Here is a 13,550-nt window from a genome sequence, read left to right as displayed (position 1 = left end):
TCAGCAGTGACTTATGCGTGTTCAGTCAGTGTTCAGATGTAGTTCGATATCCAGGTCATCAGAAGACGCGAAGATAGAGACCTGGAGATAGTCCTGTGATAGTCATGTGATATATGTAAGATGCATCACTTGACCCGAGGGACGCAATAGGTAGGTATAATGTTTAATCCACTCTTCTCATTATTTAGTAACGTATACACTACATTCTTACTAAATGAACTTTGACCCATCCTTCACTCTGATGCTAGATTATGATGATAATACAAATACTGAATGTTAAGCAAGTGCATGTTTGATCTTGACTAAAGATTGTGAAATATGGACAGTAAGTTTCGTTGTTGTTTGTTAAAACAGTGTCAGTTTGGGATTCTGGGGCCTATAGAAGCTATAGACATAGTATACTGATATATAGTATGTATAATACCACATTACCACATTAACTATAGAGCAAATTATAGTTTGATTGGCTAAAATAATATAAATGAGATCGGCGTTGCATTATGGTGTATTTGACATCGGCCGGCGAATCTATTCACATACTAAAATGACATAAGCGACGTGTTCCAATATGATACTAAAGTGAATGCATACAGCCATGCATCAACCCTCTCATCCTCAATGTAGTGTATTGTACACTATGAATAGCAGGTATTCTCTTTGAAATGACAGCCATCAACCAAGGGGAACATATCAAAACTTATTTGGAACGTAGTTAGATATATAGCTTACAATGTGTTCAGCAGTGTTTTTCACAAGAAGATGCACGTGTGCAATGCTTGATAACAAAAATGTTGCCCATGGTATTCTTATCTCATGATGATGCTTACTTCATCTTACGGTGTAATTATAGACAACGCAATTACACCACATGGCAGTTGCAGACAAGCAAACCATCTGTATTTGACCGTTCACCGTTGTGTTTGGACCAAAGCGTTCCATATCACCTTCGCCCAAACTTCCAAAACCTCCACTCAACCAAGTGTAATTACATGTAATGTAGTGAGGCATGATCCACTTATGCTAGAAAGTGATTGTCGTAGTTTTTCGCCCTTGTGCACAACCCTAAGGAAATATTACAGGTTATATCTCGTACAACAGAAATCCTCTGACTGCAGCTACCCTTGAAGTCAGCTGCTATATCGTATGCCCACGTCCTCCAAATATAACCGGCCTTACACGTCTACTCAGTTTTAACATGGCGTGGCTCTTGCGTCATCTAATACGAATATTTTTTGGGTAATATACTAGTGATCAAGTGATATAGTCATAATAGACAGAAGCGTCCGTTAAATACCAGTGTCTGAATGAAGAAGGGTAACAATATATGGATGAAGAGCTTATGTATTACTGTGAGAGCAACGCAATAAAGATGTTGTTTATCCATATATTGTAGTCCTTCATTACTGCCTCAACTTCCAAATGCCTTTCACAGAAGCTACCAGTTTCTCAACTATCCACACAGAATACTTGACTGTGTCATCCAAACTATGATTGATATCTTTGTATGTCTGCCTGATTTGTCAGATCAAATATGGGACACTTACAGGTATAGTGGTTAACAATCAATCGAGCGCTCAGACACCATGGCACCCTGGCTAGTCGTCCTTGCTGTCCTCGCCCTGGGTGCTCGTGCTGCTGTCCCAGAGGACGAGATCACGGAGTTGCCCGGATTGAGTCGACCCCCCAGCTGGAAGCAGTATTCTGGTTTTCTGAAGGCCTCGGGAACCAGGAAGCTGCACTACTGGTGAGGACCCCTGGCGGAAACACATTTTGCTGTCAGAACACCTGGGTAATAATGTTGCTGTGAGCACACCTGGCCGTAACTAATTGTTGCTATCAGAACACCTGGCGGTAACTAATGTTGCTTCGAGCACACCTGGCAGTAACTAATATTGCTGTCAGAACACCTAGCTGTAACTAATGTTGCTGTTAGTGAGAACACCTGTCGTAAAAAATATTACCGTGAGCACACATTTGTTGCTGCCTGAACTCCTGGCAGTAAGACATGTTGTTGTGAGCAAATCGGTTGGTAACAATGTTGTTGTGAGAACACAAGGTGGTAACCAATGTTGCTGCCAGAGCACCCGGCGGTACCAAATGCTGCTGTAACAGCACCTGGTGGTATTGTGTGTTGTTGTTAGAACACCTGGTGGTAGAAATGTAATTTTCTTTAATATCTCTGTTGAAAGAAGTGTTGTTTGGAACATCCTATAGCAGCTTATTCCAGCCGATGGGAATATCCATCAGCAAAAACAACAACCATAACAACAACAACAATAACAACAACAACACACTGTTGTTGTCAAATACCGACAAGTTTTTGTTGGAAATACCTAGTAGCAAGGAGGACAGTTCTTGTTTGGAACCCCTTGTACTATTCAGTGATCACTTTAATCAGAGACCATAGAATAATATATTATATAGTCTCTAGTTTAATGTGCCCCAAAATGAAAACTTGTAACGTGGTACTACAACACTTCTTTTGACAGTTGCCTTCCTCGTTTGCCAGTCATTACATATGAAACCCTTAATCAATTGATGTCCTGTAGGTTTGTTGAGTCTCAGAGCTCCACACCGAAGACTGACCCAGTTGTTCTGTGGCTGAATGGAGGACCCGGATGTAGCTCCCTGCTGGGACTTCTCACGGAGAATGGGCCGTTCAGGGTGAGTCGCCTGTGTGGAATGGGAGATGACGGGACATTGCTCGTAAAATCAGTAAGATTGGAGGTTTACAGGTGTTGAACAACAAAACAAAACAAGAAGAAAGTATGAGAGTAGAAGTGATCAAATAACGTATTTTCGCGGTCAAATGAACAAAACAAACTTATATGTTCTACACTCACACTGTAGCATGTTTTGGCAATAAGTATCGCCAAGTTTTCAGATTTCGCATCCATTGCAGGTGTCACCTCGTGTTAAGCTACATTGTCCTCATGTTATACAGTGCATAGTGAGTGAATGAGTGAGTGAGTGAGTGAGCATGGTTTTACTCCACTTTTAGCAATATTCCAGCAATACCATGAGGTGGGACACCAGAAATGGAGTCAGTGCATAGAAGTATTTGGTAATTACTAGATTTATGAACTGAATTGCGTTGAATTTTGTTCTATCCTTTCTTTGCATGATGACAGATAGCCACAGACGGAGTGACGGTGCAGTACAACCCACATAGCTGGAGCAAGGTGAGTACTTATCACGTTTTGATTGTAACTTATCTAACATTTTTTTTTCAACTGGAATCTTTTCCATGTTTTTTTTTCTTGATTAACGTTCAAGAATCATCCATTATCCATCATGTTGCGATAACTAATAGTTTCACTTTCTGGTATATCAGCGCTTTTGTTAGCATTGGTGCCTACGTACATGCTGTCAAATTATCATAGATATGGCTGTCATGCCCACAAGGTATTACGACGTACTAAACACCACTGATTTGTGTTCACGACAGCCTGTCTACACAGTCGTTTGTATATATAAATGCATGACTTGATATATCGAGGTGTTTCTCTGTCACCAGATCGCCAACATGCTGTTTCTTGAGGCCCCTGCAGGTGTTGGGTTCTCCTACAGCGACGACAGAAACTACACCACAAATGACGATGAGGTGACCGCCTCGGAATCACTACATCCAAACTGCACGTCTGATGAATACAGCATCGCTCATTGATTACTAGCGTACACATTTATCATAAAGAAATGCTCAGCTGATTTTTTTCTATTTAGAGATTGACATGGGCTACCACTTGGGCATCACTGCTTTTTTAGCTTCGGAACAACATTATCTGTTCTTAAATTTCTTGATGTTATGTCTAACATAGCGACTGCAAAATGTTCATACTGCTTCAACTGCTACGGACATATTTGACGTGATAATATGTGTTTTAGGTAGCCCAAAACAACTACCTCGCCTTAAAGGATTTCTTCATGAAGTACCCTGAGTACAAGACCAATGACTTCTACATCACCGGAGAGAGCTACGGGGGCATCTACGTGCCAACACTCAGCGCACTCGTCGTTGACGACCAAGACATCAATTTTAAGGTAAGCCAGTAGTTCGAGGATATTTAAAGATTAACACGTTAAACACGCACATCGTTAAGATAAAAGACAATAATGACATTAGCACGAATTACAATAACGACATTGCTAAGATATACAGTCCCCATTAGCCACAGTATATGTGGTGTAGTGATAAGAGTGTCTGCCTACAGCGGGAGATCAGAGTTTGATTCTCTCGTATCAAAAGACTTTAGAAGATATAACTGATTGTTGGTACTAGTACAAACACATACACAAACGTATGGGTGCACGTCATTGTATAGGTGGAGAAATTCTTAAACTCATCATTAAATCCCTTCTCAGACCACCTTTCTCTGATACAAAAGTTTTGTTTTCAGTTACATCAGTTTCAGCTTCTTTATTCTCCTTCAACCACCCAGCGGTAGTACAAGAGTACAAACGGATTGGATTTCATAGGAGATGGGGCACAGTTAGTGTTTAAGTGCGATAGTATACTGCGAATGAACATCAATAGTTTTTTTCATTTCTACTGTTTTCTTTGTACACATCAGTTGCTTGAAAATAACCTGATTCTTTTCCATTTAAGGTATTGTGAAGGAATATACTTTAGTCTAATATAATTAAAGTAACTACATCTCATTAAATAAAGAAGTTCATCAGCTATTGCGGTGGAGAGACATAAGTTACATGCTGTACATGTTAGAGTAAGGCAATGCAACATTGGACATAAACATCTGGATGACGAATACCAACCTGCACAAAATATACCACGAAACTAACAATATGTAAGTCATATGCTTGAATACATTTATGTACATTCAAACCACGACTTCCGGTTTCCGGGATAGAATTGATCCCTACAAACTGTAATGGTAATAAGAGGCGACTTTATCGCTCGTGACTTCCATAGTTGCTGCTCATAATAACTATCAGTGAATTTTTTGGTCAAGATTCGGTTATCTAAGAACTGTCAAAAGGAAGAAGGAATATGGAGTTCGACGTAAACCAACAAACAAATGCAGCTACACCTCCTGCAGCCGGAAGCCCATTGTTGCTCGTAATTACTTGGCAACGCTTACACTGCTTCTCACTCATTAGTCACCCGTTAGAATGCCACAGCTACCACAGAAACAATAATCCTACAACATATGTGATATTTGGGATATCACTTTCTTGGTTGAGTCCCATCCGGGATTCGAACCCGCACCCTCAGAGTCAGGCACCTAATCGCCAGCACACAAAGTCAGCCGTCTAGCCCGCTTAGCCACCGAAACTTCTAAGAAAGCGCAATCCCAAATATGACATATATTGCATTTGACCACTGTCTAAATGGCATCGTGTAGTCATACAATGATCCTGTTTTTAATGATCCTTTCAGGGGTTTGCAGTTGGTAATGGCGTCACTGACGGCAGCATGCTTGAAAACTCCATAATCTACTTCGCCTACTACCACGGCATCACCGGGGACGTGTACGTAGATACTTCCGATGTTCAGCATTCGTATTAAACTTGGAAGACGTGTGTCAGCTGCCAGATACACCAGGGTTCCGTCCCACAAAACGATCGTAGTGCAACGAGTGTCTATGTCAAAGTATACCAGTTACAAGGGCTAACGATAGCTTTGTGAAACGGGGACTAGACTTAGCAACCTCTCCCTTATGACATCTCGTTTGTTTATTTTGTTACATTTCTAGCGACGTTCCATAGCAAATGTTAATCTTCCAGCTTGTTTTATAATGTTAAATGTTTCGCAACGATGATTTAACGGACATGCGGACGACATAGTGATGACACCAGGTGTTCGCTAAAAGGTAACCTTATCCTGCACCCGACATAAACACGTGTGTCGTGCTTATCTGGGAAACATCACATTTGAGGTGAAACTAGGGAATTGCATTGGATATCAATTTGTCACTGATGTGTCAAATTAGGAAATGTCTTCCTCGGGTTTAGCATTAAAACTTTTGAAAACTGACGGTTCGCGATACAGCAAGATCAACTTGCCTCAAACGTTGTTAAATGTAGAAATCAAGCGCTGGGATTTGTCATACAGCCATGTGCACAGTTTTGTTTTGTCGCCTGAATCTTTATGCACAGATCAAAATATGAAGCAGATCAGGAAATCTCACTGATCTCCTTTCGATCTGACTGAGGTGTATAAATCAGCGGACAGGAAGTAACTGTTTGACTGTAATCGTACTGTAACAGATTATATAAAACTGAAGCTTGAGTTAACCGTGGCAAAATTCATCATTTCCCCCTTGTCATTTCGATCACAAACTCAGCGTTACGTGCGTGAAGATACATGTACTGGTTCACAAGTAGGGTGTCTGAGGGGGCTGTCAACCCCTTGCATGAATGCCTTACCCCATCACTTTCATTGAAAGTCTTCATGTTTTGACATAATGAAATTTTCTGAAACTTCAAACAAATCCTGTGAGGTTTTGAAAGTCCTATGTTGATCGTATTGACGAATTTACGGGGATCATTGAGACAAGACAGCACAATTTCTGCACCGGTTAGTAAATTCCTGTTAGCAGAACTGTTCCTGAACCTTGACAGAACGTTATGTTTTAAAATATAGTCAAAAGTGGATATTCCGAAGAACGACTTTTGACTGGATTCACAAAATCGCGATAATGTAGCATTATTAGATTAGTATTCACTGATGAAACAATAATTGAAGTGTTATTTCCTTATATTGTTTATATTGCCATGTATACTATATATACCCTGGAAAAATTTTAAGATGTTTTCCTTGGGAGTTTTAAGTTTTAAGTTGGGAGATTTGGATCTCTGTACACCCTCATTAACACCCTCATTAAGAGTCTAATTATCACCCACATTAACGATGTTTCTTTATTTCCAGCACGTGGAACAACCTGATGACCTACTGCTGCAGTGGTCAGGAAGGTCGGTGCGACTTCAGCGCTAAAATGAATGACACCAACTGCAAGAAAGCGGTAACTGTCAGATATTACTCTAAAACACTACCCGTGAATATCCGAGTTAGAATGGACCTTCAGCAACCCATGCTTTCGTTGCAAGAGATGTCTAACAGTATCGCTGGTCATGCTGACTGATTTGGTGACACATGTCATCGTATCCCAATTGCTTAGGTCGATGCTAACGGTGTTAATCACTGGATTGTCTGGGCCAGATTCGCTTTATCACAGACAGTCGTCACATAACTGCTCTATTCTGAGTGAGACGTTAAACAACAAAAAAAAAACAACTTTAAAACATTGCATCCTAAACAGCTACACTATTTTCTGTTGTTTACTGTAAGATACGGCATGATACATTGTATATAACCCTCTTGTACATAATACTGATAAAAAGTTCACAGTAGATCACAACATGATATGCTGTATATGGGATTGTCAAAAAAACTCCACCATAGATTCCTGCTTGTAGCATTTAAACAATTGATGATAGGTGTAATGGGAGGCAATTCACTACCAGGACGACACTGTACCTAGAGAGCTTTCTTCCGTATCTCCTCAGCTCTTCGACACATACGAAGCACTGTACAGCAGCGGCCTCAACGTCTACAACTTGTACGGCGAGTGCGTGAACACGGCGACAGGACTGACATACGACGCCGACACAGACACCTACACCTCCTCCAACTTTGGCTGGTTCCTGCCTCACTCACCTCAAGTCCAAGAAGAAATCAGAGTAGGTCTGAGAAGAGGAATATCGATTTTCAAAAATACATTGAAGACGAAGTTATTTGAAACAAAAGCGGTGTCTTTGAACGAATCTAACTAAAGGAAAACAGAATATGTCAAGCCATTACTATACATTCTAGGAAGCAGTAACCTTTAAGTCATCCTGGTTCCAGGGCCTCTCATTAATATTGAAGCCCTCGGTATTAATGGGAGGCCCGGGAACCAGGATTTATGAGAGTTGGCAACGTGCTTCCCTCGCTTCGGTTTGAAAAATATTTTTCTTGTCAAAATAAAATATCGCCACCATCAAAGGCAAACACCCATTTCTTCACTGGATTGTACTCTCACATTTCTAATTCCACGTTGAACAATTACTCTCGTGAAATATTTTTTATTTAACATTATAAGCGCAATTCGTTGTATATCAGACCGTTCTTCGCCTCCACTCCCCTTTCCAGCTTCCAGTTCAACAGAGTGAAGAAACAGGCAGGTTATTCCATATGGAATACTTACAGTTACCTCCCCTGCTTCATTCGCCCAAAACTCCAGAAGTGTTTTTATGTGGAATAAATGTTACGAACATTCTAACAACAGCGACAAGACAAATAAACTCCAATACGTTCATGATAAAATTAGGCAATATGGTATTCCTTTTCAATTTCTGCTTACTCTTGTTCCGTCACTCCGTTCGACCGGAAGCTGGCAAGGGTAATGGAGGCGAAGAACGATCTGAATACCACGAGTGATGGTTAAAACGTTGAACAAAACATATTTCACGTGAATAATTATTAAACATGGTGTAGGAAATCTGAGAGCACAACCAAGTGGGGTAATAGGAGTGTACTTTTGATGGTGGAGATATTTTATTTTGCCATGAAAAACATTTTTCGATCCGTAGCGAGGGAAGTACGTTAGCAGCATTTGCTCTCTTCGCTCGCATATAAGAAGACTTATCATATTCCCTTAACTGCGCAACCCCATTTGCGCTACGGTTTGCCTGTGTCCTGAATTACACAACATGAAAATACCGTTCCCTGATTTGAACAAAGTTAAATGTTGCGCCAGAGACGACAAAATTCTCAGATTCTCTCGAAAATGGCAGCCGCGACAATATGTTTATCAGTAAAGGTAATTAGGCACAAGTTAAACATCCTGTTATTAGTCTTGAGACCTTCTGGAGATTGACTGATAAACATGTTATTTGGTAGGAAATAAGATAATATCTAATGGTATTTGGGGATTTTATGTCCCGAGAGAAGGGTGAATACTTGTGTTTAGTTAAATGTTTAGTTAAACGCAACTTAAATGTCTTTCAGTCATAGTAAGACGTACCGGCTTCATGCTGGAGTGAGTGAGTGAGTGAGTGAATTTGACTTTACGCTGCTTTTAGAAATAATGCACCAATATCACAGCGGTGGACACCACAACTGGGCTTCACACATTGTTGCATTAAAGCTCAAATAGATGTGGGTCACGGACGTTTATCACTTGGATAAAGTCCACGATTAAATCGTATTGTCTTGACAAAAATCGAAACATTATCTGAGCGATCTGGGATTCGAACCAGCAATAGCATATTCTAAGAGTTCCAAGGTAACCATCCCCTCACTGCTTATTTCGACTAAATTACCATTCGTCACTGAAGAAACGCAGTGGATAGTTGCATATGACTGTTGTCAAGACAGTAAAACAGATTAAACTCGATGTCTTCTATTATATATATCGTGATCATTTTAATTGATGACGTCATGAACACTAGCTATTGTCAGACTGATGTCATAGGAACTTAACAACCAGCATCGAGAATATCATTATCAAATAATTATCTACTTTCGTGCCTAATACTTCTCATACAATATATTATTATTTGAAGGTTATCAAGAGTCTCCCAGCTGAGAAGCTCCGGGCAACACCACCCTGTCTTAATGAAACAAACATCCTTGTGTACCTGAACCAACCACAGGTGCGCCGTGCTCTCCATATACCGGACTCTGTTCAACGCTGGGATTCCTGCAGGCAGGTTTTGTATTGGGATGTCTGGCATGAGCATATATTGACGATGACGATGTCGGGTGACACTGTGCAGTCACAGTGGGATTTTAGGGGCGCTTCCGGTGATAAATTTCGCATTCTGATTGTGACAATATTCGCTTGGTAGTTAGGAAGTTCTGACCCCCATAAAAATCAGGCTAGGAATTTGTATTAATCAGTCCATGCTCTTCAAACAGACTGATAACAGGATACGAACTGAACGTCTGATCGATGATGTCATCGAATTCGCTTCAATTACCGTATCATGCTTGCCATAAAAGGCGACTATGCTTGTCGTAAGAGGCGACTAACGGGATCGGGTGGTCAGGCTCGCTGACTCGGTTGACACATGTCATCGGTTCCCAATTGCGCAGACCGATGCTCATGTTGTTGATCACTGGATTGTCTGGTCCAGACTCGATTATTTACAGACCGTCGCCATATGGCTGGAATATTGCTGAGTGCGGCGTAAAACTAAACTCACTCACTCACTCACTCAATTACCGTATAGCTGGAATGAGTGAGTAGGTCTTACGCCGCTTTAGCATTATTCCCACAATATCACGGCGGATAACACCAGACATGGGCTTCGCATATTGTACCCATGTACATCGAACCTGGGTCTTCGGCATGACGAGTTTTAACCTGCAGACTACCCCGTTGGCCTTCCATAGTTGGAACACTGGTCAGTGCGGCGTTAAAAACCAAACAAATCATATTTATACCCTTTCTGATTTCAGTTGATTTTAACTTCTGTTTATATATTCCGATCATGCTAGTTCAATCTATCGACATTGCAACAGAAGGACTATGTTACGCTTACTGATGTTGACTGATTTTACAGAACAACAACCAGATTTCTGGAAGCACTGAAGGGGTATGTGATAGTGATGGTCTCTGCGCTTGTTTCAGTGGACCTGTATCACAGGGATACGAAAGCACCTACAGAACGATGAAGGAGAAGTACCTCAAGGTCCTTGACGCAAAGGTTTGCATATACCAACCCACATTATCAGGTTTAGGGACAGATTGTCCAACAGTGTGTGTTGCTGGGGATTGATTCCAGAACCAACAGCTTTGTTGTCTTCCTTCAGAAGAAATTAATCTTAAATCGATAATATGGTCATTAAGTGACAGTATCTGTAATAGTATTCCATGTTGAGAAATTATTTAGTTCCTCTAATTATCGTATTAAAAACCGTTTCTAGTAAGCTGAAACTTGAAATGCTTGGATGGACTAGATTCACCAGTTCTTAATTGCTGACCAAAAAGAATGCGTGAAGTGTATTGATTTCTTGGTATGCGGTAATACGAAGATGATGTTGCAGAAACGGGTGTTGGTGTACAATGGCGATGTGGACATGGCGTGTAACTTCCTGGGAGACGAATGGTTTGTCGACTCCCTGGAACAAAAGGTAGACTGTTTTTCATAGAAGAATTCTATGGATCACTGATTCAATAAGAGAGATGTGGAGGCCAGACAGATGGTATTTGACCGTAAAGAAATATCACATGAATGAATTATTACATATTTTCCTTCCTTCTAGTTGTATGCGTGTGTGTGTGCTTGTGTGCATGCGTGTTCATGTGTGTGTGCATGCGATCGCGTTTGTGCATGTGCTATGTCTTGTTTCTGTGTGTTTTTTGTTTTAAGGCAGGCTCATCAATATTCTAACCAGGTTGGACAATGGGGTAGCCTGGTGGTTAAAGCTTTCGCTTGCCACGCCAGAAACCCGGGTTCTATTTCCCACATGGGTACAATGTCAGAAGGCCATTTCTTGGTGTTGTACGCCAAGATGTTGCTTGAGTATTGCTAAAAGCGGCATAAAACTCACTCACTCAGTCTAGACGGGCATCGATTCGGCGGCTCAGTCAGTTGCAAATGTCATCATGCATGTCAATCTCATGTTCTCAGAGCGTCCAGGCCCGCAAGCCTTGGTACTACACGGCCGCCGACAAGACGAAACAAGTCGGTGGATTCGCCAGAGGGTTCGAGAATCTCGTGTACGTCACAGTCAGGGTACGTACCGTCATGATGTCATCGTCACAAGATATTCCATAACCTTCAGTTTTCATTGTTCCACCTATGTCGACATCTGTGTGTATCTTAGATCCATTTGTCATGGGTCCTCATCGCATTGTTCCAGGTTCTTAGGAGTAATAGATCCCGCTCATAAGGTGTCATAGATCCTGGTGATTAGATGTCATAGATTCAGGTCCGCAGGTGTCATAGATTCAGTCCTTAGGTGCCATAGATCTAGGTCCTTAGGTGTCATAGACCCAGTCCTTAGGTGTCATAGATCCAGGTCCTTAGGTGTCATAGATTCAGTCCTTAGGTGTCATAGATCCAGGTCCTTAGGTGTCATAGATCCGGTCCTTAGGTGTCATAGATCAAGGTCCGTATATGTCATAGATCCAGGTCCTTAGGTGTCATAGATCCAGGTCCTTAGGTGTCATAGATCCGGTTCTTAGGTGTCATAGATCCAGGTCCTTAGGAGTCGTTCATCCAGGTCCTTAGGAGTCTTTCATTCACGTCAATAGGGACCATTATGCCTCCCTCATTTTTATAGGTCCGACTTTAATTTACATAGGTATCATAGATGCAGGTCCTTAACTGTCATAAATCCAGGCCGTTAGGTGTCATAGATCCAGGTCTATCCACGTCTGTAGGAACCGTAAGACCTCTGTCACTGTTATAGGTCCGTCTTTCGTGTTTTTTGGTAAATCCACGACTTTACATAGGTGTCATAGGTCACCTGTCATCCAGGTCCTTTGGTGCCATAGGTGCAGGTCCTTAGCTGTCATAAATCCAGGCCGTTAGTTATCACAGATCCTTGTCATGTATCCACGTCTCTAGGAACCATGAGACCTTTCTCAATATCATAAGGTCGCCTTTCTTGGTTTGTTGTTAGATCTAGACTACAAAGACCGTATCTGCAATCACTGCGTGGTTTGGTGGACTCTCAGTTTTACCTGAAGTCATGACGATGCATACAATAAAACGATCCCTAAAAGTATCATGGGTGTAATAAATCAGATCCACGTGTTTTCTGGGTCAGTATTATAAATCATATCAATCTTCCTTCGCCGACATGGACAAACAGGAACTTCCATAAATTACGAGTGGAAGCACCGACCGATAAAACTGCAACGGCCATACTTTCACTACTTTCACTAAATGTTTGACTTTCTGTTTTTAGGGTTCCGGCCATATGGTTCCCACTGATAAACCAGAGCCAGCGCTTGTAATGTTCACCAACTTCATTAAAAACACCCCTTTCTAGATGAAAATAAACATTCGTAATTAATTGATCGTGCTGAAACGTATTACCTCTTTGTATGCGTTCTTCAGTGCCTTTGCGAAGTGGGATTCTTATGCAGTGACATAGTAGGAACATATAGCACACGGCTTCTGTGTTTAAATAGCAGCATCAAGCTAAATATTGTAGTTTGTTCACATTTTCATGTTATGATTGTCCTTTTCAATAAACGTTTGCTATACATATGCATTTCTATACTTGTCTATATTGAATGACAGAATTAATAATCACAGAATACTGTTGACAAACATTCTAGAACGTGGTATTGACAAACCCACAAACATGTGGCATTGAGACACCAACAAACACATGGTATTGACAAACTCTCAAACACGTGGTACGAACACGCCGACAAGCATGTGGTATGGAGAGACCAACTAACGTGGCATTTCCTAACCAACTAACATGTGGTATTGCCAAAACCAACATACGTGGTAGTGAGAAACCAACAAACACATGGTATTGACAGAACCACAAACACGTTGTACTACCTAACCAACAAACA

General features: G+C 41.2%; 1 protein-coding gene across 1 annotated transcript; it reads left to right on the top strand.

Annotated features, from left to right (window-relative positions):
• The first annotated feature begins 60 nt into the window (after positions 1 to 60).
• On the top strand, positions 61 to 13,234 carry LOC137257774 (lysosomal protective protein-like). Its single transcript, XM_067795199.1, has 14 exons — positions 61 to 150; positions 1,547 to 1,744; positions 2,550 to 2,664; positions 3,132 to 3,182; positions 3,518 to 3,604; positions 3,886 to 4,041; positions 5,399 to 5,490; positions 6,890 to 6,983; positions 7,528 to 7,701; positions 9,568 to 9,710; positions 10,638 to 10,713; positions 11,054 to 11,140; positions 11,641 to 11,745; positions 12,926 to 13,234. Exons 2-14 carry the CDS (start codon positions 1,584 to 1,586, stop codon positions 13,007 to 13,009), a joined length of 1,425 nt encoding a protein of 474 aa, XP_067651300.1. The 5' UTR covers positions 61 to 150; positions 1,547 to 1,583; the 3' UTR covers positions 13,010 to 13,234.
• The last annotated feature ends 316 nt before the right edge of the window (positions 13,235 to 13,550 follow it).

This window comes from Haliotis asinina, chromosome 12, assembly GCF_037392515.1.
Source record: "Haliotis asinina isolate JCU_RB_2024 chromosome 12, JCU_Hal_asi_v2, whole genome shotgun sequence".
Taxonomy (NCBI): domain Eukaryota; kingdom Metazoa; phylum Mollusca; class Gastropoda; order Lepetellida; family Haliotidae; genus Haliotis; species Haliotis asinina.
The sequence above is the reverse complement of the archived record's forward strand: the minus strand, read 5'-3'. Positions and strand labels throughout refer to the sequence as shown.